The sequence below is a fragment of the Periplaneta americana genome, chromosome 3 (assembly GCF_040183065.1).
Source record: "Periplaneta americana isolate PAMFEO1 chromosome 3, P.americana_PAMFEO1_priV1, whole genome shotgun sequence".
Lineage (NCBI taxonomy): Eukaryota > Metazoa > Arthropoda > Insecta > Blattodea > Blattidae > Periplaneta > Periplaneta americana.
Window position 1 is genome coordinate 198,811,517 of NC_091119.1, and position 27,883 is coordinate 198,839,399.

The 27,883-nt window shown below is 34.1% G+C and overlaps 1 protein-coding gene and 1 long non-coding RNA gene across 3 annotated transcripts in view; one reads left to right on the top strand and one right to left on the bottom strand.

Moving 5' to 3' along the window:
• LOC138696950 (pupal cuticle protein Edg-91-like) lies at positions 1-26,841 on the bottom strand. Of its 2 annotated transcripts, XM_069822471.1 has the most exons (5): positions 26,683-26,841; positions 5,746-5,878; positions 2,600-2,721; positions 2,326-2,548; positions 1-620 (listed from the first exon to the last, which is right to left on the bottom strand). In XM_069822471.1, exons 1-5 carry the CDS (start codon positions 26,753-26,755, stop codon positions 608-610), a joined length of 564 nt encoding a protein of 187 aa, XP_069678572.1. In that variant the 5' UTR covers positions 26,756-26,841; the 3' UTR covers positions 1-607. The 2 variants fall into 2 exon arrangements, with proteins under 2 accessions (XP_069678572.1, XP_069678571.1); XM_069822470.1 differs by having other exon boundaries at positions 2,326-2,721.
• LOC138696955 (uncharacterized) overlaps positions 1-27,883 on the top strand; it is a 375,310-nt gene that overhangs the window by 125,239 nt on the left and 222,188 nt on the right. The window lies entirely within an intron of this gene.

Consider the following 27,883-nt stretch of genomic DNA (forward strand, 5'->3'; position numbering starts at 1 on the left):
TTTATAGAATTTCCTGTGTGACTTTTTATTCGACGTGCACTGTATTATTTTACATACACACTGAAACTTTTTCTTTTTTAAGTTTATAATTTATAACGTCGACATAATCAAATTAAAATTATCACATTTCTCGAACCCTATTAATGGACCAGAACTGCAATTTGTGTAGCTAAGAATAAAAATGAAAAGTGTTTTGTTACAAAATTAGGTATGACGTTTTATTATTTCATATTCTTCTCGAAGAAAAATAGTATGACTTGCTTAATTGTAATGTTTATAACTATTCATTTCTCATTCGGTAGCAAATAGTATAAATTGAGCAATTACAAAATACAGAACAAGTTGACGCATAAAGATTACGTTGTTTGGTTCAAACACAAGGAAACATCACCAGATTTCCTCTGACTTGTTTTCTTGTAGACAATGTTAAATATACTGTAGAACTGTTCCTATCTTGTGGCTTCTCCAGTCCAGTAGTACCCTGAAGTGAGGAAACTTTTATACGTATTTAACTGTACGTGGTTATGAAGTGTGGATTGCCTTCAGCACATTCTTAAGTTAAATTACAATTAATTCCTGTAGAACACGTGAAGACTGGCGAAGTGTATCATCTACCCCATCTGAAAATAAATACATGTATCTTAGCATTATAGGTTAAATATATTTGAATACAGGATGCAGAGAAGAATCTAAAAAGGATAGCTGCCCTTGAAAAGGGGGTACCGAGCGGTAACAGCGCCTAAATTAATTGTAGAACTACAATATCCTATTTTAAATTTAAATTTTATTTTTATTTTATTTTAATTTATTTTTTGGGAGTAGGAGACGCCTAGTTTTCGACAACCATGGATTCGCAAAATAAGGTTTTTGAGTTCAAAAAAGCAAACATTTTATGTTTGAAGCCCTTTCAGGTCAAAACATCATAAGTCTAAGCTCGCGATATAACACAACATTTTTGTTTTTAGTACGAATTTATTCGAAATTAGTGTTTTTCAAGAGACATTTTTATTTTTTTAAGAGACATTAAGTTAGAATGCCCAAAGATTGAAATTTATGTAGAACATTTTTGAATTTAATATTTAAACCCTATTTCGATAAAGAATTTTGAATCTAATATTCGAACCGAATTTCGAATGACTTTATTTTTTAAATGTAAACTAGAAACAGCGTGAATATTTTGTAGTATCCTAATCGCAATATTTTCAGAGTTACACTAATTTGAAGTTGTTTGTAAAATATCATTATTCTTTAGTTTTAAGGGTAAAAGAATATTACAGATAAAGAATGAACTATTCAGGAGTATCATTTCTTTAATTAGCTAATATTCTGAAGCTAAAAATGTGTTGTGAATTCCATAGTTGCTTCGTACAGATTTTTTTCTTTCGATTTTTAACTACAAAATTACATTTTCTTGCCACTTTTGTAAATTCTTCAAGACTGTACATTAGGATGGATAATTAAACTGTAAAGAATGAAGTTCCTAAACTCATATCATTTGTAACAATTTTTGTCATGAGTGCGTAAGAATGATGCCATTTTTAATTAAAAATTGAAAAATAAAATCTATACAAAGCAATTGACAACACATTTTTAGCTTCAGAACACTAGCCAATTACAGAAATGATATTTCTATATAGTTCTTTCTCTATTTGTAATAGTTTTACCCGTAAAACTAAAGAAAAAGGTATTTTACTAACAACTTCAAATTAGTGTAACTTTGAAAATATTGCGATTAGGACATTTTTTGCTCAGAATGTCTTCGGAAATTAGCTCCGTAAGTGACGGTAAATCCTCGTGAATCACCCTGTATACAGTATATATGTATATATAATATTTTTAGAAATAGAATTTTAACTAAGAAAATTAAAAAAAGAAAGAAAACAAATGTTTAATTTTTTTAAGTGTTTATGAGAAAAGATTTAAATTTACAATGTATGATTATGATATTGATATGCATATTCAATAAAAATTTTAACTCTCTGGCTAGAAGATTGTGGATTTTAGAAACTTCAGTAGCGTATCGCTTTAACACAGTTACGCCTTTGGATCGGTCCATCCATTTCTTGTTTCCTTATCAGGCATCCAGGTGATCCTTAAAATCGAAATCTTTATTCTGTAATATTTTACTGCAAACTTAGAACGTGCTTTCTAAACGATCTGTCACAAGTAATCAAGATAACATATCATCGCGAGCAGTGTCGGTTTTGGGAATGTTTAGGGCCAAACGTGAATTTTATGTTGCAGAGGACTTCATGATAAAACTTTGCTCTTCAGAATCTCTGATAACGTTGTTTACCCCAATTCAGACGGCTTAATAGTTCTCACCCATATGACGAAGAGCTGGCTTGACTGGAGGAGTAGCTGCCTCCTCCCCATCCGCCCCCAGAGCTCGAACTGGACGCCTGACTTTGGCTGTAGGAACCTCCATAGCCGCCGCCATGACCGCCATAACCTCCATGCCCGCCATAGCCGCCATCGTAACCACCATGACCGCCATAACCTCCATGTCCGCCATAGCCGCCATCGTAACCACCATGGCCTCCATAACCTCCGTAGCTCCCATAACCACCGTGTCCTCCACCGCCGTAGCCTCCATAACCACCGTGTCCTCCACCGCCGTAGCCCCCATAGCCACCATTACCACCATAACTTCCATATTTGTGGTAGTCGACGTAGCCACCGCCAGAGTAACCACCTCCATAGTAACCGCCACCGTACGCTCTACAGAAACAGTTTGAACATAGAAATGTTTTAACGTTGACAAAGATAAACACTTCAAGTAATAAAGACTATTGAAATCTGTGAACTTCCGTGGGTATATCGCGATTTTAAGAGAAAGAAGAAACGGCACATCCTAGTTTTCATACTCATTCGTACACTTTTCTGGTGAGAGTAGTCCTGCTATTTAAGGTCGATTTTTGGTGCAACATTTTGATTGTAAATTGTTAGAAACTGCCTACTGAAGGATGCACTGGAAGAAATAATAATAATGGTTTATTTTAACTGGCAGAATTAAGGCCATATTCGGCCTTCTCTTCCACTCAACTAGTATGATAGAAAATTACTACAATGCTATGAATATAACATAATACAATACAATCCAAAGCAATACAATACTACAATACAAGACAATATAATACATCATTAATATAATACAATGACAATTCTTTTCATCTTCACAACACCAATAAATAATTATGTAATAATAATAATAATAATAACAATAATAGTAATAGTAATGATAGTCATACCTAAATAAAATTAAATTATTAAACTCGATCACAATTATAACTTCAATTTGACTGCGCCCGTAAGAAATCGTTTAGCCTTTTCTTGAAAGTGGTTATTGTCTGGCAGCCCCTAATCTTCTGAGGTAGAGAATTCCATTCACGGGGGACTGAGACAGTAAAAGAGGATGAATAGTGGGATGTTCTATGGGCAGGAATTGCTAGGATTTGACTCTCCTGTGACCTGGTGTTTAGATTGTGATTGGAGGATAAGTAGTTAAACCGGGAACGAAGATAATCTGGAGTAGAAGTGTGGAGAACTCGAAACAGAAGAGAGAGCGAATGAAGTGTTCTACGGTTACTAAGTTGCAGCCAGGATAAAGATTTGAACGAGGGTGTAATGTGGTCAAAATGGTGAACGGGAGGAAAGTTCGGAGCAGAAGAAGATATCAGGTGACAGACGACATTAAGATGCATTTATATGGAATGCATGCGGAGATTAAGAGGAAGGCGGAAAATAGGAAGATTGTATAGATTTATCTGCCTTAAAACAAAGGAGCTTTGTATGTCCCTTTTCTGAGTTGTCTTCAGTGGCCGTTTTGTACCATGCCTATCACACGATCAGAAAGTCTTGCGACTTAGGAATGTATAGTATTGGTTAAGAGCGTAAAGAAGCATAATTTCATTATTGAGCTTCAAGGAAATCTGAATAATTTATATTTAATGATAATAATAATAATAATAATAATAATAATAATAATAATAATAATAATAGGAAAATATAAAAATATTTTTTCTCGTGCGTCGTTTGTTACCTCCAAAATACAGATGTAACAAGAAAGTCACACTTCAGTATATATACAGAGTAGTTATAATTAAACTGTGCCTACTTAACTAGCTCTGGATGGAAAAATATTGATCAGGGGAACATGAAACTTAATATGAGCATTTTAGATGGGCTGCGGAAGAGAGATGAACGCATAACTTCGTTGTTATTTGTTTAAAAACATTTTTCTTCAAAGCATCCTCTTCTGTATAGATGGGATCACACGTTGGCGTAGCATTTAGCAAATTAGTTCGCGTACCACTGTTACACGTCTTTGCCTTTGGACTTTCAAATGCGGGTCTATGATGAAACTGTTCGTGAAGCCGCACTAGACAAAGACTCGTTCACTGTACAGAAGAATTTCATGAATCTCATTTGGAGATGCAGATAGTTATCCAGATTCAGACATTTTGAGTGTTCATCCCTCCAGTAAAAGAAAAGTGTGCTTCCACACTTTACAGGATAGTCCAAGTCCAGGAGTCATCAACCTTAACCCTTTCATGAATCGAAGGACGAAGTAAACACGTTGTTATGCGTCACATGGTTTAACTTTAACTTCTATGCAATATGTAATCGCACGAACTACAGAGAGCAAAGTCTGAACCTTCATAATACTGAATTTATACTCCTGGCGTTGGTACTTCTCATCCTAGAACTGGTTAAGTAGGCACTGATAAATATAGCTAGCTGTTATACATAACTACAGTTTAAGTACAGGAACATCATTTTATTTTTACCAACATTTTTAACATTAACCTGGCTATACTCGGAAACACTGTTACCCCCCTTCCATTACAGGAGTTTGGAGTTGCTAGTGCAATATGTAAACAAATCATTTTACTAGCTATAGGAGGAGAGAAAAGTAGTGTATCCATTTATGTTACTGGGAAATAGAGTATTACGATTTTCAGTTTGATCATTACTTTACAGTACTTTATCAAAAAACAGTAGAATAGTAACATTTTTTTTTGACAAACTCAACTCTTCAGGCGGTTATATTCATTATGTAATGTCTACTTTATTCAGCATATTACTAACCTAATTTATTCCTGAGAATTTTGTGAGCATTTCCGTAAGAAACCCCAATTTCTACAGCTAACTTCTTGATCGACTTATTGGGACCTCGCTGCATCCTTTCTCTAGCATCTTCTACAGCATCTTCTGTCACCTTTGTTGGCCATATTGCACTTTTCTTCCTTTCTGTACACTCTGTTGCTCTAAATTTATCTACCAGATCAATGACATTTCTACAAAAATATTCCGTAATGATATAATAAGGAAATTGTGAAAAAACTGTTGTTCACATTCGGTTATATTGTAATTCCAGTTTCCATCATTGTCCTTCATACCTACAAACAGTAAAACAAAACTCGCACTGCACCATATTATAGGGTACCGTACTTTCGGTAACTCTAATCTTCACTTGTACTCAGTCCACACAGATAAATTCAGTTATGCTCTGAAAATAAACTTCAATAATATAAGCTCTATCTCCTATAGAAAATGCAACATATTTCTGAAACACACTGTACTCTGTACTGTTTATTTTACTCCTAGCAACAGAGGCCGTAAGTTTGTGTGACTGACGTCAGCAAGGACATTAGTGAAAGGGGTGAGAGTCAAGTACATTTAGAAACGCAGGTACAATAAAAATTGAAGTAAAAATAAAATTATGTCCCTGTATATACTTACCCCAGAGCTAACCCCAGTGCTTTTCCTACGATCAGTCCTTTACCGAAAGCTATACCCTTTGCCAGAAGAATGGATCTCTTGCCTCTTGCCGGGAGGCTGGCATCTTTGGCTTCCGGTACGACGAAAGTTACTTCTGAAATAATTAAATACAGTATTAAATTCCGTGACATTACATCATTCAGTCAACCAGCCAGTCAGTCACAATTCGATCGTTCAGTCATTTGCTACTCATTAAGTTGTGTTTTTCGTTCGAAAAGCTAGCTTCAAAAGGTCAATAAACTTTTTGCACGATCGTGTTATTTTTTCTATATTTACAGTTATTGCTTTTAGGTCTTGAAAATTAGAATTCCCACACAGAAACTTGTTGCTAGGGAAACCATTCTTAATAACAAAACTATACTGAAATAGATCCATTACAGGGCACTTATTGTTACTTAATTACCATTATAGTGCGAAGCTTTGGAATAATATTGCTCTAAATTTTCAGTGCAGAATATATTGTATTTGCAATTTCAAAAATATGATCGTGCAAAAAATGTTATACAGTAGGCCTACACGTTTGTGAAGTGCATTACAAAATCTTGGAAATTGAAAAACTCGTTCTTCTCATTTTTCAAAGTTTTTCTGGATTTTGTAAAAAGCAATTCCCAACCTTGTATCACAGTCTACTATATACAGTCGCGAAGCTCGAGGTGATTTTTTGCAAATCTCGCGATAAAGCGCTCCAAGCGGTTAGCAACTAGAAACAATAGACTGTCCATGGTCGACTTTGGATTTAGAGTGGACTGAGTCGTATTTCCATCGAGTGCTAGGTCGTTGCGTATTTCGCATTGATGCTTGTGAAGAAAAATCCTAACATCTATTTCTTATTTTACTTCTAGATGCAAAAAGTGGTTAATAAACAGCAGGAGGGAAGATCTAATGACAAAGAATGAAACATATCTTTATAATAATATAAAGTTTTGCTCTCTTCATTTCGAAAACACACAATTTATGAATGAAAACAAAAATAAATTAATCTGGAATGCAGTTCCAACTTTATCTGATGTTTCAAATAAACCTGTTCTGTTATTACCTGCAGCTGAGAAACAAAAGCTTTGCACTAATTCTACGTCTGTATCAGCTGATTCCTTGAATAATTGTACATTTTCAGACAACTTAGTCCTACTTCTTTTTTCAAAGGATATGTTTTTAATTATAGCTGTTAATTTTGTTGTTATTTTTATTTGTTACTTTACTAGAGACGTAGAAAAAGTAAGTCTGTTACAATAAAATTTATTGATCACGTTTTATTTCCAATTCTGGTGTGATTATTATTGCTTAACCTCAACCCACTTTGTTAACTACGTAAGCCTACATTACAAGTACCGGTACACGTAAGTTACTCCATTAATTCATATTTCCATTATTATTGTTGTAAAGGGAAATGCAAATTAATATTTATTGGTTTCATAGTTAATTATCGCTATAATCTTGAATGAATGAAGCGATTATAGTAAATTTCAGTTCGTTTTGCACAAAGAAAAATAATATTAACCTATTTCTTGCAGGTATCTTCGAGTTTATGGTGGAATTTAATATATTTCATTAAAATAATAAATTAACTTTATGCATTTAATATTTCAATAATGGAAGGAAGGTGTTAATTTTTCCAAAAGAACACGACAACGAAAGTGTAACATATTTTGTCATTTGCTAGGAGAGATCTGTGATGATGAGGCGATAGTAGCGATCCTAGTGGTGGGCAACTACCCATGTTTGCATTTTTACTACATATTGAGCTTCGCGACTGTATATAGTAGACTGTGCTTGTATCGTAATAGAATTACCTTCTGTTACTTTGAAAGGTAGCTATACTATTGTGGTATGTAAAATGAACAAAAAGGAAACCTTTATTTAGAAAAATTAAACGTGATGGTACAATTTGTGCAGTTAATGGACGTTACTAGAGAACTATTGTCCATCTTTCTTAACTTCAAAGTGTTATTTATTTCTCCAGAAGTGGATGATACTACCACAGTCAATACGTAGGGAGTAGGGAGTATGCATTTAATTGACGATCGTCCAAACAATAGTATATTTGTGTTAAGTGCATTATTAGAGTCTCAAAAATAGAAAAATCTCGATTTCGTTTCGTTTTTCAAACATTTCCTCTATTCTAAAATAACGTATTCAAACGTTTGTATCGCAATAGCGTATACAGCGTGTCCCAGAAACGCCATCAAGTTACACTGCAGTATAATCGTATGACTCACGTGCCACGTTGGATACATTTTGAAGAAATATCAGGGATGATGAAAGTTATATTCAATGAAGGATTATTACGTTTTCAGTATTAGAAATCGTTAAACCAGCATGCTTACCCATCTCTGATAGCGGGTTTAGGCGGAATAATGTGGACGGCGTTTCTGGGACACTCTGTATTATTAAATATTACTCATTTCAGAATGTGACGATAAAATAGCGATTCATGTGCACATCATACTCTTGTTAATAGTAATATGCGTTACAAGAGCGGTATGTTGAAGTTTTCATGTTCGAGGAAAAGTTTGAAAAAACGAAACGTAGTTGAGCTTTTTTAATTTCCGAGAATTGAAAGAAAACATACCACTCGTGTATCGTACATTATTTTGTGCGAAGATCGTTTATTACATACCTGAAAGAGGAATTTATAATTAGTTGCAATGAAATCTCCCTCTTGGTTTCTGTTCAATGACGGCAAATTTGCAAAACAAAAATATCTATCTTCAACATTGTTGCTTTAAAATGTTTTCTGTGTTTACTATACTCCAGCAGGCCGTGATATACGTCTGTCTTTTTTTTCCCCCCAGTCTATGCTTAGTCTGGAATCTTGTTGATTTTTCACGGCTTCCTTAATGTTACTTGCATCACGAATGCAGTAACTTTAGTGGAGTTGTAGAGTTTACTTAATGTTTGCAAATATTTAAAAACAATAATTAACAGTGCAATTTAGGTGAAATTGCAGTGGTAAGTTTCCAATTTATAATTATTACTATATTGAACGTCTCTAAAAATAGTTAAAAGCCTAAAGCAGTAAAATCAATATGTCACTTAAGCGGTAAGAAGAGGGGAATTGTTATGTGTGTTAGGTTGGGAATACTGAATGTGGAATTTTAGACTTTCCGCGGATTGGTTTTGTGCGGAAACCAAGCAAATACGCACGATCTCGCACAAAAGACTTTTCCATTTTGAATGGATCTTGTTAGGTTGCCTGATATAGGCTACGATGAAAGATCCTTCGTAGTTTTATACGTTACTGCTTGGTTTGCACAGTCAGCTGTTCGGACACGTGTTTTAATAGTGCATTGGCATAGTACAAAGTGACCTTACGAAAAGAAGATTCTGTAGGCGGAAATCTATACTAATAATAAATCTGTAGCCGAAATTTTTCTGGTAATTTTCGATTTTCCAAAAATAATTGGTCCTAACATATATAATTAACCACCCTGAAACCGAACATCGCTTTTTTGAAATTTTTGTTTGTATGTCTGTCTGTCTGTATGTTTGTTACCTTTTCACGCGATAATGGCTGAACCGATTTCGATGAAAATTGGAATATAAATTAAGTTCGTTGTAACTTAGATTATAGGCTATATGGCATTCAAAATACGTTATTTAAAAGGGGGGTTATAAGGGGGCCTGAATTAAATAAATCGAAATATCTCGCTTATTATTGATTTTTGTGAAATATGTTACATAACAAAAGTTTCTTTAAAAATGATTTCTGATAAGTTTTATTCTCTGAAAAATTTTGATAGGACTGATATTTAATGAGATAAATGAGTTTTAAAATTAAAATAACTGCCAACTAAGGCCGTGTATTGAATTAAAAAACAAATGACTTCGTCTATAAGGGGCCTTGGACAGCAACAATCGAAAGCTATGAAAGATAGCCTACAGAGAATGTTTCTGTATTTGTATGGTAATATCGGAAGCTAAATTAACCGATTTGTATAATTAATCATTATTTCATCATGGGAAAGTGTAGTTTCTCTGAATGGACATAATGCTATAATGTTAGTACAGTAACTTGTGAGTGAATTGAGGACAGGTAAGATTAAAATAGCTTCTTATGCACAGAAAACTTGATAGGCTATTCTGTATATTCATTTCCTGTATTTCTTATAATAATGTTTATGAACATATTCATTTTTATCTCAGAGAATTAACGAACAACGAGAGTGTATTGATTTAGTATGCAGTAATAGTACGTTGGCTTAGCAATCCATTATTTTATAATTCAAATTTTAACTATGCTCAATTGAATCGTGTTAAAATACATAAAATACATATGCAATAAATGCAATGCAAAGAAATTGGGTAATGAGCCAAGCAGATTATGTTGCGCTGTTGTAAAAGTTGTTCCTCCTGAGATTCAAGAGCTCCCACAACAAATTAAAAACTTTCTAATTCGAGTACATCCGTTATCAACACACTTTTCATAATAGGCCTATAATATAATATAATATAATATAATATAATATAATATAATATAATAATAAATCTGTAGCCAAAATTTTTCTGTTAATTTTCGCTTTTCCAAAAATAATTGGTAATAACAATAAACATGTTAAAGGGATTTTCATTGCACCAAATGAGTGGTCTCTGGATCAAAATGATCGCATTTTAGTATTTTAAATACAATTTAAATTAAGTAACATATTAAACGATTTATCCTTCTATCAAACACGAATGTTCTCTGGATCAAACGTCCTATTTTAATTATGTAATTACTTTATATTTATTTCTAACCGGTGCAGCGGAGCGCACGGGTACGGCTAGTATCAAATAAAAAGTTGTGTTCACAGCTCGTCTATTTTTCCAGCTAACTGGGCAACACCTTTAAATGCTTTTGGGTAGAATAGTTTTCCTCAGGCGTCTCGACATAGGAACTTACGTGAATGCCTGTCATCTCTAAAATTATAACAAAATATTCTCTGCAACGCGTAATGAATGCGGGATGTTTATGAGCGCTTTTGAAGTTGACGTTGTCACGCTTTGAAGCTGCCCACGACGCGCTGTTCTTCCATTGAAGAAGATCAGTTATTCCGTTCACAGTGGCAGGATATGGAAGTTTCTATTGAACAGAGTCTGCCAGCATTTCAATAACCAAAGGCTTCATTAGTCATGAACATGCTTTCGATTTCTGTGAATTTATGACGGCGCGAAGGGCAGCGTAAATGTAAATGCATTCCAAAGCTAACATGCTCACGACTTGGTTGCTATGTCAACACGTTTCGAAATCCGCGTATTAAGTAGGTTAAACAAAACGAATCGTCTGGATAATAGGAATACGAAGAATAGAGAAAGCATTGTCTTTGTTTGGAAGTTTTCTGCTGAATGAAGAAATGCTGAGTGGGATAGATAAACGTGTAGAAATGTAAGAAATCTGCAGGAAATGGCGCACAATTGAGCAGATCTCATAACACGAGACACTGCTAGTTCTTTGCCTTCTCCCTGGTCCTCCTCTTCTCTTCCTGTTCCTTCTCACTATCTCTATTTCTTTCCTTCTGCTGTACTATACTTACTTACTGGCTTTAAAGGACCCGCAGGTTCATTGCCGCCCTCACATAAGCCCGCCATTGGTCCCTATCCTGTGCAAGATTAATCCAGTCTCTATCATCATATCCCACCTCCCTCAAATCCATTTTAATATTATCTTCCCATCTACGTCTCTGCTTCCCTAAAGGTCTTTTTGCCTCCGGCCTTCCAACTAACACTCTATATGCATTTCTGGATTCGCCCATACGTGCTACATGCCCTGCCCATCTCAAACGTCTGGATTTAATGTTCCTAATTATGTCGGTGAAGAATACAATGCGTGCAGTTCTGTGTTGTGTAACTTTCTCCATTCTCCTGTAACTTCATCCCTCTTAACCCCAAATATTTTCCTAAGTACCTTTATTCTCAAACACCCTTAACCTATGTTCCTCTCTCAAAGTAAGAGTCCAAGTTTCACAACCATACAGAACAACCGGTAATATAACTGTTTTATAAATTCTAACTTTCAGATTTTTTGACAGCAGACTGGATGATAAAAGCTTCTCAACCGAATAATAACAGGCATTTCCCATATTTATTCTGTGTTTAATTTCCTCCCGAGTATCATTTACTGTATATTTGTTATTGTTGCTCCCAGGTATTTGAATTTTTCCACCTCTTCAAAGGATAAATTTCCAATTTTTATATTTCCATTTCATACAATATTCTCGTCACGAGACATAATCATATACTTTGTCTTTTCAGGATTTACTTCCAAACCTATCTCTTTACTTGCTTCAAGTAAAATTCCCGTGTTTTCCCTAATCATTTGTGGATTTTGTCCTAACATATTCACGTCATCCGCATAGACAAGCAGCTGATGTAACCCGTTCAATTCCAAATCCTCTCTGTTATCCTGGACTTTCCTAATGGCATACTCTGCTATATTATACAATAGACATTTCAAGAAAGCTCAAAAGATACCTAAATACAGAATGAACTAAAAAAAATACACTGTCAAGGAGATATTACAAATTTCGAAGAAGATGATGTTGAAGTCAGAACATGTGGTGGTGGTGGTGGTGGTGATGGTGGTGGTGGTGGTGGTGGTGGTGGTGGTGGTGGTGGTGGTGGTGTCACTATGTTGTATTGAATCTGCATCTATCATTAAGGAAGACGAGAAGATCTGATATCATGTCTCGTGTCCTTGGAATAACTATCTCCATTTTGAAGCTGCGTTGGTTCGCCAAACCTCCGGATCAATTTCACACGCAGCTTGCGTTACTTGACCATGAGAAACAGAGAAAGCCGAGGAGTGGTTATTCCCAGAAAGAATGCCGTCCGTTGCTTCACAACTAGAAAGTACAATATTTGGTAGAATAATAATTAATAGTGTAGGAAATTTCGAAACTCCACTATCGCGGCGGACGGATTTCCACGCTTAGGCCACAGGGTCGATTCCCCGTTATGTCATGAAGGTTTCTTCATTCTTTCTCTTTGTGTCCTGACATCATCATTCCAACGGTGTTTCATTATTATTATTATTATTATTATTATTATTATTATTATTATTATTATCATTATTAAAGGTAAAGGTAAAAGTAAAGGTATCCCCGTAACATGCCATGAAGGCATTTGGGAGGGCATGAAGGTAGAGCCCCATGCTTTCCATGACCTCGGCACTAGAATGAGGTGGTGTGGTCGGCACCACGCTCTGACCGCCTTTTACCCCCGGGAAAGACCCGGTACTCAATTTTATAGGTGGCTGAGTGAACCTCGGGGCTGTTCTGAAAGTTTGGCAACGAGATTATTATTATTATTATTATTATTATTATTATTATTATTATTATTATTAAAGGTAAAGGTAAAGGTATCCCCGTAACATGCCATGAAGGCACTTGGGGGGCATGGAGGTAGAGCTCCATGCTTTGCATGACCTCGGCACTAGAATGAGGTGGTGTGGTCGGCACCACGCTCTGACCGCCTTTTACCTCTGGGAAAGACCCGGTACTCAATTTTATAGGAGGCTGAGTGAACCTCGGGGCCGTTCTGAAAGTTTGGCAACGAGATTATTATTATTATTATTATTATTATTATTATTATTATTATTAAAGGTAAAGGTAAAGGTATCCCCGTAACATGCCATGAAGGCACTTGATGGGCATGGAGGTAGAGTCCCATGCTTTCCATGACCTCGGCACTAGAATGAGGTGGTGTGGTCGGCACCACGCTCTGACCGCCTTTTACCCCCGGGAAAGACTCGGTACTCAATTTTATAGGAGGCTGAGTGAACCTCGGGGCCGTTCTGAAAGTTTGGAAACGAGATTATTATTATTATTATTATTATTATTATTATTATTATTATTATTATTATTATTATTAAAGGTAAAGGTAAAGATATCCCCGTAACATGCCATGAAGGCACTTGGTGGGCATGGAGGTAGAGCCCCATGCTTTCCATGACCTCGGCACTAGAATGAGGTGGTGTGGTCGGCACCACGCTCTGACCGCCTTTTACCCCCGGGAAAGACCCGGTACTCAATTTTATAGGAGGCTGAGTGAACCTCGGGGCCGTTCTGAAAGTTTGGCAACGAGATTATTATTATTATTATTATTATTATTACCGACCGGGTTAGCGGAGTGGTAGAGGGCTGGCCTCGCATTCGGGAGGTCCGGGGTTCGATCCCAGGGGCCGGCAATCCTAACTGAGGTTTTTCATGGTTTCCTCAGTTATTTCCAGGCAAATGCCGGGATTGTGCCTCTTGAAAGTCCGGCCATGGACGGCGATCCTTCCCTTAATCCTTTCATATGTGTGAGTGAATGGTGTGTAATGTCTTAAATGTTTGTGTTGTATCGGAGGTGGCCCTGGCATTGAGCTGATCCCTCATCCGGGGAGGCCCTCCATGTCCTTGTGTGGTCAAAAAAGTATGTATGTGATCCATAGCTTAATTCCTCTCCAGACAGGTCGCGGCCCTGTAAGGCCCGTGTGGCGTGGGTCGTGTAAATGAACCTACAAGGGAGAGGTTAAACTATGAGAAAGAAGATTATTATTATTATTATTATTATTATTATTATTATTACTAGCCGTACCTGTGCGCTCCGCTGCACCAATTAGAAATAAATATAAAGTAATTACATAATTAAAATAGGACATTTGATTCAGGGAACATTCGTCTTTGATAGAAGGATAAATCGTTTAATATGTTACTTAATTTAAATTGCATCCAAATAATTAAAATGCGATCATTTTGGTCCAGAGACCACTCATTTGGTGCAATGACAATTCCTTTAACACGTTTCTTAATTATATTATATTATATTATATTATATTATATTATATTATATATTATATTATATTATATTATGTTATATTATATTATATTATAATACATTACATTATATCAGAAGTTACTGTAATAACATTATAGCATTATGTCCATCTAGAGAAACTACACTTTCCAATGGTGAAATAATAATTAATTATACAAATCGGTTAATTTAGCTTTCGATATTACATACTTCATACAAACACAGAAACATTCTCTGTAGGCTATCTTTCATAGCTTTCGATTGTTGCTGTCCAAGGCTCCTTATAGACGAAGTCATTTGTTTTTTATTTCATTATGCGGCCTTAGATGGCAGTTATTTTAATTTTAAAACTCATTTATCTCATTAAATATCAGTCCTATCAAAACTTTTCAAGGAATAAAACGTATCGCAAATTATTTTTAAAGAAACTTTTGTTATGTAACATCTGTCACAAAAATCAATAATAAGCGAGATATTTCGATTTATTTAATTCAGGCCCCCTTATAACCCCCCTTTTAAATAATGTATTTTGAATGCCATATAGCCTAAAATCTAAGTTACAACGAACTTAATTTATATTCCAATTTTCATCGAAATCCATTCAGCCATTATCGCGTGAAAAGGTAACAAACATACAGACAGACATACAAACAAAATTTTCAAAAAAGCAATTTTCGGTTTCAGGGTGGTTAATTATATATGTTAGGACCAATTATTTTTGGAAAATCGAAAATTACCAGAAAAATTTCGGCTACAGATTTATTATTAGTATAGATTATTATTATTATTATTATTATTATTATTATTATTATTATTATTATTATTATTATCATTATTATTATTATATTTTTAGTTACGTCTTTTTCATGTCTCGGTTTTGAAACAATATGAAGTACCCTACAGTACTTCTTGGCCATGGAGATCCCGTCTTGAATGGGAGTTGTTTTGGGTTTTCAAAAGTAAGAGTAATTGTAATTACTCATTTTTTTTTTTTTTTTTTCATTTTCTACACAATCTTAAAAATTCTGGCATTGGATTATTACACTAGAAATGGAATATTTCTATCACCTCCCATTGCGATAACTTCATCGTAGATGTTGTATATGTCCACCATTTTGTTCTCTTATAAGTAATAGCCTCTCTCCAATGCTATATACAGCCGTTCTGAGTTCGTGTTCTGAAATATCTGCCACAGTGTGTGCGATGGAGTTGTTCAACTCATCAATTGTCATAGGTTTGCTCAAAGAACACTCCTTCAGATAGCTCTACAATCAATATTCTGCTGGGTTAATATCTGGCGATCATGCAGGCCAAGTTACAGGAAAGTGCCTCCTGATAAACACGATCACCAAAAATGTTATCTAAAAATGGCAATATACGACAAATAATATTTTATCAAATTTTATCATCATTTATTATTAATTTTATTAATTACCTATTATAGATTCATAAATTGTCCTTTAAATAATAATGTATTGATATCACATCACCATTCTACTTATAATTCCCCGGTAATTAATTACAAATTCAACAATTAAGTCTTCTCCACCAATATGTAATTATTGCTGATGTTCGTATTTTGTTAATAATTTAATGGAAGATATAATATAACACGCTTGTCATTTTAATCATTTCATATGTGCTTTGTAACATGAGTTATATGCATCTGCAATCATATCGACTTTCCAAATTTATATTTCCTGGAAATCTTTTCCTACGTAAGCCTTTTTACTTATAAGACATACTACATAAAACTCATGAAAATCTAATATAATAAAATTTGAGCAGCCTGAGCCAAGCCATCGTCGAATACACATCACCAAAGCTCGGAACTTGGGGACTTGTGTCTTTGCACGTGACTAAGCGACCGGACTTCCATGTCAACAACTCCCGCTTCCAGCACGGAGGTACTGTCAGGTCTGCTACAAAAGTGGTTTCTGGCTCCAACAACATATTGATAATATTATGTTAGGTTGAAACACGTAATTTCATAGCATACATATAATAAAAATAAACATGAGAAATATATCAAATTTACTGTTCTGCTGTGTACATTTTATTACAGTGTATGACTATCTACATTCGAAGATTTTTCGGTAGCAGACTTAAAATACTGAATGTTTTCATTGTTACTGTTTTCTGTTCGATTTTCAGCAGTTGCTAGCTGATCTCGTATCTGAGAAAGATAAGTATATCCTAAATTTTTCTCGAAAATAGTTTTCAAATAGTGTGTCACTACTAGGGCAAGGCCCTCTACGTTTCGATCCATGTCTATGGACAGATTTTTCTACAATTTGAGGGACTGCAATGCCTTTCAATGAATTTCGTTTCCAGCCTGTAGTTTGTGTGTGGCACAACTTACAAAATATAAACTCTCCATTCGAAAAAAGTAATGTATCTCCTCCGAATTCTCCACGAAATTCTGTATCTTAAATTTAAAACAAAATGTATTTTCAAACTTCTATAATACCCATTCGAAATAACACGTATTTTCTATTTCCTCAAACAGACCGTTTACCTTTAATTCTCTGAATGTCATTGGCTTCGACATAACAGTTTCTTCGTCCGTCTTCCTGTCATTAGTTGTGGCCACTTTCTTAGTACACACGACTGTCCCTGAGCACTTGCAGCGTGAGCTTTGTGTACGTTGTACCTGTAACCTTACTCATGCACACGACACAAGTCCCCAAGTTCCGAGCTTTGCACATCACAACCAGCTTTTGCACTATGACAGGCTATTCTGAAAATCGGACAGTGACAATTCAACATTGTTAAGAAATTGTAAATTTAAAATTGGCAGATGAAGAAAACAACATTCAGGTATTATAACAATTAATTACTGGGATTCACATTACGTAAATATCTCACACGCCATGTTCAACCTCTCCAAGTGCTTTTATTATATGTGAAAGTGAATGACATCAAGGAATTAGTGAACTTTACCCATAAAGAGACGTATCTTATGGCTCACCTTCTACTTGTCATGGTAACGGACCTGTATCAAGTGCAACCAAGTAATTACTTGATATTTAAAAAACTGGTTATTCTATTTGACATAGTCACCACAGAAAGCTTTTACTTATTCACAATGTTTAATAATCAACTATGTATACTACAGTATATTATTAAGGGATAATGTTTTAATTAACTGTTTTTAAGTTTTTACTTAGTATTTTAGTATATATTATTTTAATGTACCGAAGTATATATGATATTTCCATGCAGATATTCTGCGTTATCATACGATGAAAGAGTAATGGAACGGAGAAAAATTCTCTCCGGCCAACTAGTCACTCATATCGAGTGCACCTCAGCACATGTGTGGACTTCGGTCCTGCGTTCATAGACATCTATGACGTAGTGCAGAGGGCGGCCACTAGAGGGAACCCATGAGTTGGAGCTTAATCTGAGACGATTCTAACCGGCGTCGGGGTTGTATCCGGCGTGGCTTAGTGGATAAAGCACCAGCACGTAGAGCTGAAAACCCGGGTTCAAATCCCGGCGCCGGAGAGAATTTTTCTCCGTTCCGTTACTCTTTTATCGCATGATAACGCAGAATATCTGCATGGAAATATCATATGTACTTCGGTACATTAAAATAATATATATGATATGCGTAAGACGGCGCTTATTCCGTCGGATCCCGGCCAACTAGTCACTCATATCGAGTGCACCTCAGCACATGTGTGGACTTCGGTCCTGCGTTCATAGACATCTATGACGTAGTGCAGAGGGCGGCCACTAGAGGGAACCCATGAGTTGGAGCTTAATCTGAGACGATTCTAACCGGCGTCGGGGTTGTATCCGGTGTGGCTTAGTGGATAAAGCATCAGCACGTAGAGCTGAAAACCCGGGTTCAAATCCCGGCGCCGGAGAGAATTTTTCTCCGTTCCATTACTCTTTCATCGTTAGTATTTTAGGTCACAATCATTCTAATTGATAATGGGTATATAGCTATAGGCTTTTTATGCACACATATAATGATAATGTCAACATTACGTGCATCCATTTTGGCAGTGTTAACATGCAGTATCTTTTCTAACATCTGAAGATGGCGCACACAAGTGCCGAAAACGTTCATGTAATAAATTAATAAATTATAATACTTTATATAATACAGATAAGCATTGACGGCCTATTCAAATTTTATTATATTGTAACTTGCTTATCGGAAAAACCCGTAACAAAATGAAATCATGAAAATCTATTTGTCATGCATATTACAATGTACATGTTTAATTTGATCGAGATTTAGATTCCTGATGATGCCGAAAAGGCGAAACCGTTAATATTTTATATACAATGTTATAGCAAATAAACATTTGCAAAATAGATAAATCTTATAGATTGAACTTGAAACATTTTTTATTATATTTTATTATACAAAATACAAGCGCTGCGAGTTGGAGAATTTCAACGACGAAAAGTATTGGGTGTCCAAGCCTTAGTCGTGTTGTGCGCGATGCGTAAAACAATTTATGAATTTATGAACGGCTTGAGTCAGACACCCTGTATATCTGTAATTTCTCTTCCGCATGCCCTCCAAATATTCACATGAAGTTTCATGTTCTCCCGATCAATAGTTTTTCGTCCAGACTTGGTTATGTAGACACAATTTAATTATTCACCTCGTAGTAAGATAGCTAATCGTTCAAATTATCCACTGCAGGTATAAAACGGTTTCCTGTATGGCTGTTTTATTACAAACGACGAAACTTGTGCGGTCGTGAGCAGCACTGTAACTACTAGCTTTTCATGCTATGCGCGAAGACTCGCTCCGCATTTCAATGACGTTCTACGCACCCGCGCGATCTTCTTGAGTTACTGTTAGCTAGAATGCAACTAGATTTCATAACCGATGAATGAAAGAACTTTCATTGCCGAAGGAAACGTCTGGCCTTTCTTCAAAAACGTTGACGAAAATTTACGACCGTTTAAAGGTTCAGACTAACCAGCAGCGATAAATACAACAGTCTAGCAGCTTCGGTGTTGCGTGGAAGTCACGGTTATGAGTTCGGACCCTGTCAAGGGCATTGATGTTGTTGTTTTAGGTTGACTTTATGCTTCACCCATATCATACGGTTCTCGGCGTATGTCTGACATAGTGGACCACTGCTCAGAGAGTATTTGTTGCTTTTCTAATATTGATTCTTTATTGATAAAAATAACTCACATTCCTTTAATTTCTTTCTTTGCACTGTCAAATTGGGATGATACACACACACATTGTGAAGCAGGGAGCACATATTTTGGACGAAGCTGATTAGTATACAACTTCTTTTTACAGTTATTCCTATTTAAAAACGTCATAATCGTCTTTAACAATGAGCATCATGTATCTATTCTGATAAAGGTTAAGTTTCCCTGTTACAGGATAGGATTCTTTATGGACTTAACTTCTTGCTGACTTAACACTGATGTTTTTTCAGATAAAAATCATGGATTATTTCTTTTGTTTCTTCAGTGACCCTGGGCTTGCTGCATGTAATGTCACGTTCATCACAAATAAACACATCGCATTCGTCACATCGTTTTTCAAAGACGAAAAGCACCATTAGATAGCCTCTATCAGTGATACAATTAATCTAAAGTATTATTTTACTAATCTTCAAAATAATGCTCATGAAATAGTGACGAACTTGACAGCCAAACAAGAAGCTAATTTAAAATATCTAAGAAACGCGTACGTATTTTTAGATTTTGTATAGATCTTATAAATACATAGTTTTTCAATAATTAAGGGCTCCAGTTCGGTGATTTCTTTAGTAATCATGAAATAACCATGTTCAACCCAGCAATCCAAAATTTACTTGGTGCAAACAAAGAGGAACTGCACTAAGTTGATCATGAAAAATATCAAAAATACAAATCTAAAAAATACATTTTTTTGTTCTATATGGAATTCTAATACTAAGAAACTGAAGCTGTTTATACAGGGACATCACTTTATTTTTACCAACATTTTTAACATTAACCTGGCTATATTCGGAAAGACTGTTGCCCCCTTCCATTACAGGAGTTTGATGTTACTAGTGCAATATGTAAACAAATCATTTTACTAGGTATAGGAGGAGAGAAAAGTAGTGTATCCATTTATGTTGTAGGGAAATACAATATTACGATTTTCAGTTTGATCATCACTTTTACGGAATTTATCAAAATACAGTACAGTAGTAACATTTTTTTTCAAAAACTCAACTTTTCAGGCGGTTATGTTCGTTACGTAATGTCTACTTTATTTAGCATATTAATTATTGATGTTATCATACAATATAGAGAGTGCATTTAAATTGAGGGGGTCATAAGTAAAGGGCTGTAAGTGCACTTAAGTTACTTTTGAGAAAATGGGGTTTAAATATTTAAGCTTTCGTAAAATCGGTGAAATTTTTATTTAAATTTTAATGTGTGATGCGATTAAAATATTCCTTTGCCACTAAAATTTTAGATACTTTTGCTTACACTGGATGCACTTAACTCATGTTATTACAAATGTCACTAGCATTCCTTTGCTTCTAGCCACCTCAATTCAAAGAAAAGCTAATCTGAATTTTTAAACAAGTTGCTGAAAATGGTTGCCGTTCATTACAATGCAGGCTTCAATTCAGTACGCATATTATTAAAAACATTTTGAAGCATATTCTCTGAAATTCAATTTATCGTTTCTTGAATATAATTTTTAGTACGATATTAGTAATATAGGTTCTTTCTTCTATAGAAAACGCAATCATATTTATGAAACACACTATACACTGCAATGTTTACTTCACTGCTTGAAGACTTCGAATGCAACAGAGGCCGTAAGTTTGTGTGTCTGACGGGAGCAAGGACATTAGTGAAGGGGTGAGAGTGAAGTACATTCAGAAATGCAGGTACAATAAAAATGCAAGTAAAAATAAATGATGTCCCTGTATAAGTAATATTCCAGTTCCAAATTTTACTCACAGGTTCATTTACTCACGGAATGCATGACCTGCAGAAATTTGATCCGAAGAAACGTAACAATTGTAAAATTCCTTTGCGGTACGAAAAGTTCGAATTAAATTTCTGCACATTTAAAGGACAAAACTGTTCTTTCTATCATTTCTTATCAAAATACTCTGCTCTCTTAAATTGAGTGAGCATATTGGGAATTCAATCAATGGCTTTCTTAAAACACGTTATGAAATGTTTCATATAAAACAATTTTTATCTCGAAAAAGAAACATAGACGAGCAAAATTGTGTTAAACTTTATGGTTTAAAATATCTCAAAGAATAACTTTCTGAAATGAATGACATTAGTTACGGTTCACCCTGTATAAAGATTTGAAAGTTTAAGATTCTAAAAATAATTACGAATATGTAGTATGTATATACAGTATTACTGTAAGTACTCGCCAAACTAGCATGCTTATTCTACCAGAAGATATGTTATTTCTCTCCCATTATTTGAATCTAAGTGTATTACCGAATCTGGTCTGAGGCACAGCTCTAATTTCGGTTCAAGACTGATTTATTATTTTATTAATATAACTCAGAACATTTTGTAGTTTGACTTCCAGTTTTCTTAGTACCTATGTTATCTCATCTGTTGGAATTTACTCAATATAATAGCTTATAGTTTATGTTCAAATTATATTAACAATAAGGAATTTTATTTCTAAAATATTACTTTGTGGAAGAAGGGCCCAATTCTGTTATTTTGAATTGTAATTAAACTCTTTTCAAGCAGACACAGAAAGAAGAAAAATTATATGATACATTCTTAGATGTGCTTTAAATATATGATGTTAAATAATTAACTTTGAGTCGCTATTTTCTCCCTGTAAAATTTTAAAATTACGAGTTGAGCTCCTCTTTGAATAACCGCTTCAATTGAAGTCACTGATAAAACTATCACTTATTAGTTCTGAGTTGCATAAAACTACCAATTTAGTTCGATTGTCATTCGTCAGCTAAGCAACAAGCTTAGTGATTGGCTGAAGACGTTAGCGTATAATTATGAAATTAATAAATCAGTAATCCATTTTAATGTAATTAAAAACTATCGAAAACAATTTCTTTACTAGTCAACACATGAAATTAACAAATTAACACTACATATTAATGTAATTAACGTTTCAGACAGTTTTGGTCTCTCTTTTTAGGTCACGAATCTTTTCGGTCATACAACATTTCGGCCAATAAGACATTTCGGTCAGTATGACATTATGGTACGATACTCTGGTAATGAGATGTTTCGGTATCATGGATATAATGATCATCAAATTGTATTGTCTGTATCCTAGCAACGTACATCATTCGTATTCGGTTTAGAATCGCTATAATTCTCATTCAGTCACTACTTTCACAAAATCCTGAGTTATAACTATAGTGAAAATGACACAAATAATTCAGTCCACTAAGAACAAACCAATGCTTATATTAAATGAATTCTGTTACCAATTTCACACGTGCAACAAACAGAAAACAGATATTACAAACTTACATATTTTGAGTATTAATAATAAATTGTTATTTACTATTAATAAGTGTATACACATGACCTTTTCTAGATTGAAAAAATTCAATTAAATTTTCATATAAAATAGAGGCAGAAGTTTTACCAGCAGAAAATGAACTTAAAGATTTAGGTATATTATTTAGGAGTAATTTTACATTTCATAGTCATATTAATAATATTATAAATTTGTCCAATAAATGTTTAGGTTTAGTTATGAGAAATTCTTGTAAATTTAGAGTCAAAACTATAATAATTTTGTATAATTCCATTGTTCGATATAAATTAGAGTATGCTGCTGTTATCTGGAACCCAGTTACTAACAAATATATTCTGTTACTAGAAAAAATTCAAAATAAATTTCTAAAATGGTTATATTACAGACTTTATAATGATTATCCTACCTATGAGAGTTATGCTACAATGCTTCAACATTTCCATTTTACTAGTTTGCAAATTCGACGAAATTGTCAATCTTTAAATTTTCTTTATAAAATTATTAACAATAAGTTGAACTGTGTTGATTTATTTTATTATATAACATTATATGCACCTAAGTTTAAGACGAAATTTCGAAATTTATTTTACATACCAAGGACAAATACTGAATTCCACAAAAATTTCCCCAGTTTTCCAAATGTTACAGTTATACAGTAAATTACATCCTCATCCGAATGTTGATATTTTCAACATGAATTTCTCTAGATACAGAATTATTTGTTATCATATTTTACAGAATATTGTTGTTAGTTAATTTGAAGCTACTTTCACACCTTATTTCAATTTCTCTTTTTTTCTTTCTCTTATTTCTATTTTGTTTCAGTTTTTAATAAGTGTATGCTTCCTTTACCTTGTTTATGTTTTATAAATTAATTTGTTAGTCGTGAACATTGTAATTGGGCTTTGCCTGTTATGTTCAACAACAAATGAATGAATGAATGAATAAATAAATATTTAAATAAATAAATAAATAAATAACCCGTCGTTACTGACGTTGTGAGGACTGGAAACATGACAATGAACAAGATATTACAAGGCTACTTGGAGGACAGAGGAATATGACAAGTCCTGAACAAAAAGTAGCCTATATTAACACCCAGGAGCTGTAATTCAAAGATATGAAGAGTATAAAGATGGCGGACAAATAGATATTTACCTAAGAGCTGTTGCATAAACATTGAAATTCAATCCAGGCGAGAACATTGAAGAAACTGATAGTGAAGACGATCACAAATAGCTTATGCTCATGCCACAAAAATTCTATGTATTCATACCGCAAAAATAAAATGCAGTAAAAAAAGCCTTATTTCATTCTGACCGAAGAAATGAGTTACCGATTTCAGTGACTCAAATGTGCTGAGTGGCCTAAAATTCTGACCAATACCCAGTGACCGAAATATAACTTCGGGCGAAAAAACGTGACTCAAATGTCCCAGACCAACGTAGCTTTGACCCATACGTACAATGACCGAAAAACAGTGACCAAGTCGCTGCGAATCGTAATTAAAATTATTCAAAAACGAAACAAATGTTTTTTTTTCTGTACAGTTCACTTGCCAAGTCGATCAAGTTAACGAAATTTTTTTATGAAAGTAAAAGATACGAAAACATTGAAATCTTTCAAATCCAAGTTAGAAAATTATCTTATGACGAGTTGCCAAACTAACTTACTATTATGACAAGTGTTGTATTGCATGTTTCCACGTATTCACATTTTTTTATGTTCTAGTGATATTTAACTTATTTTATATTTTTGTTATCATATTTTCCGATAATGGTATATCTCTAATGTCATAAGTTGAGCTATATATAATCATAATTTTCCTTACTGTGTGTACTTACAAATATTGTATTCATTGTATGCTATGTACTGCACTATTTTATTACTACTATTAGTATTATTATTATTAGTATTATTATTATTATTATTATTATCATTATTACTATTCTTATTTGTTATCATTATTATTATTATTATTATTATTATTATTATTATTATTATGAATAATTGTCTTATTTTTTAATACTTTGTATGTCTCATTTATTTTGACCTGCTGTTCACATTTTATTATGCTTTTTTCTTTCTTTCTGTATGTTATATATTATGTCTGATTTCTGCTTACTTGTTGTTTACATTTTATTATTATTATCTTACTCAGTTTTGTGTGTAAAATTGTAGTGTACTTTATAAATTTGTAGTGTTTTTGTAACGCAGTTTTTACTCCTGGTTGAGTGTTAGAGAAGGCCGTATGGTCTTAACTCTGCCATGTTAAATAAATCATTATTATTATTATTATTATTATTATTATTATTATTATTATTATTATTATTATTATTATTATTATTATTACTAGCCGTACCCGTGCGCTCCGCTGCACCCGTTAGAAATAAATATAAAGTAATTACATAATTAAAATAGGACGTTTGATCCAGGGAACATTCCTGTTTGATAGAAGGATAAATCGTTTAATATGTTACTTAATTTAAACTGCATCCAAATAATTAAAATGCGATCATTTTGGTCCAGAGATACTCATTTGGTGCAATGACAATTCCTTTAACCTGTTTCTTAATTTTTATTACATGCAACCATAGTTTAATGAAGATTGACATCATTTAGATTTAATGTGTATATTTTATTTTAGTTGTTATAGGTTTCCATTGAATTATGGTAATAACTTAATTTTAACCCTTGTTTTCTACGTATTCAGTAAATGGCGCTTGGCCCACTATGGTTCTGAACCCTTCAAATAACTTAAATTATATGATATAATATTACATTACATATTTTATATTATATTATATTATATTATATTATATTATATTATATTATATTATATTATATTATATTATATTATATTATATTATATTATATCAGAAGTTACTGTAATAACATTATAGCATTATGTCCATCTAGAGAAACTACACTTTCTAATGGTGAAATAATAATTAATTATACAAATCGGTTAATTTAGCTTCCGATATTACTTCATACAAACACAGAAACATTATCTGTAGGCTATCTTTCATAGCTTTCCATTGTTGCTCTCCAAGGCCTCTTATAGACGAAGTCATTTGTTTTTTAATTCATTACACGGCCTTAGATGGCAGTTATTTTAATTTTAAAACTCATTTATCTCATTAAATATCAGTCCTATCAAAATTTTTCAAGAAATAAACCTTATCGCAAGTTACTTTTAAAGAAACTTTTGTTATGTAATATTTTTCACAAAAATCAATAATAAGCGAGATATTTCGATTTATTTAATTCAGGCCCCCTTATAACCCCCCTTTTAAATAATGTATTTTGAATGCCATATAGCCTAAAATCTAAGTTACAACGAACTTAACTTATATTCCAATTTTCATCGAAATCCGTTCAGCCATTATCGCGTGAAAAGGTAACAAACATACAGACAGACAGACATACAAACAAAAATGTCAAAAAAGCGGTTTTCGGTTTCAGGGTGATTAATTATATATGTTAGGACCAATTATTTTCGGAAAATCGAAAATTACCAGAAAAATTTCGGCTACAGATTTATTATTAGTATAGATTATTATTATTATTATTATATTGTTTTATGTAATACCACTAGTCGGTTAATGAAACTAACAACACATTTATAATGTAAATTAGATACTAACCCGAACTTTCTCCTCCAACAATGTTAACCAAGGCAACCACTGCCAGAAGACCCACCAAGATAACACTATTCATTGTTACGTAACGCGCGGTCCACAGGTTCTAACACATGATACCTGTACCAAACTAGCGAGTCTTCTTTATATAGACACACACACGCTAGTCCGGCCGTCTTACCCATCATCCGCCTCTCTCTCTCTCTCTCTCCAACGTCTTCTCCTCGTATTTTAGTTCGCTTCCTCCCCCTCTTCACGTCCTTGTACGAAATGTCCCATTCTTTATATTTCGCCAAGCCGAGCATCTGTTTCACGTAACCTTGCTGACCCAACTTCTAAACATACATTTTGTCACCTGAGAAATGCGCTGTGATGTCAGTTTGGGCTTGCCCAGGGGGATTCCTCCTGCACGATCACATCCGCCATGTTTACGTCGTCTTTTTGTTACATGATCTTCTGATTGAAGTTTGCCGCTCGTACTTGTACGCTTGCAATGTGTAAACAAGTGGAACGCATATTTCACACATTAAACGACAAACCAGAAAAATAAGTTTCATTTGAATTTGAATGACTAGCTGAAAAACAATTATTTATTGACGACGACGCCCTCTATATTGGTCCTTGTCCTATTTATTTTCACTCTGGAACATTTATGCCGAGTGGTATTTTTGTTCTCCAAATTACAGTATATATTTAACTCATGTAGTCCACACCTGTGGAGTAACGGTCAGCGCGTCTGGCCGCGAAACCAGATGGCCCGGGTTCGAATCCCGGTAGGGGCAAATTACCTGGTTGAGGTTTTTTCCGGGGTTTTTCCTCAACCCAATACGAGCAAATGCTGGATAACTTTCGGTGCTGGACCCGGACCCATTTCACCGGCATTATCACCATATCATTCAGACGCTAAATAACCTAGATGTTGATACAGCGTCGTAAAATAACCCAATAAAATTTAACTCGTGTACCACTGCACTATAGTACGAATTGAAAATATAAGTTAAAAATTGGAAATTTATCTTTTGAAAAGGTGAAAAAATTCAAGTACCTTGGAGCAACAGTAACAAATATAAATGACACTCCAGAGGAAAATAAACGCAGAATAAATATGGGAAGTGCCTGCTATTATTCGGTTGAGAAGCTGTTATCATTCAGTCCGCTCTCGAAAAATCTGAAAGTTAGAATTTATAAAACAGATATATTACCGGTT

What these genes read in the sequence shown, in the direction of transcription:
- LOC138696950 (XM_069822470.1), bottom strand. Translation starts at nt 26,755, where the DNA reads ATGAATAGTGTTATCTTGGTGGGTCTTCTGGCAGTGGTTGCCTTGGTT. An exon ending in TGTTGGAGGAGAAAGTTCGG is followed by an intron (nt 5,879 to 26,682) that starts GTTAGTATCTAA and finishes TAATTATTTCAG; the next exon opens with AAGTAACTTTCGTCGTACCG. An exon ending in GCACTGGGGTTAGCTCTGGG is followed by an intron (nt 2,722 to 5,745) that starts GTAAGTATATAC and finishes CTGTTTCTGTAG; the next exon opens with AGCGTACGGTGGCGGTTACT.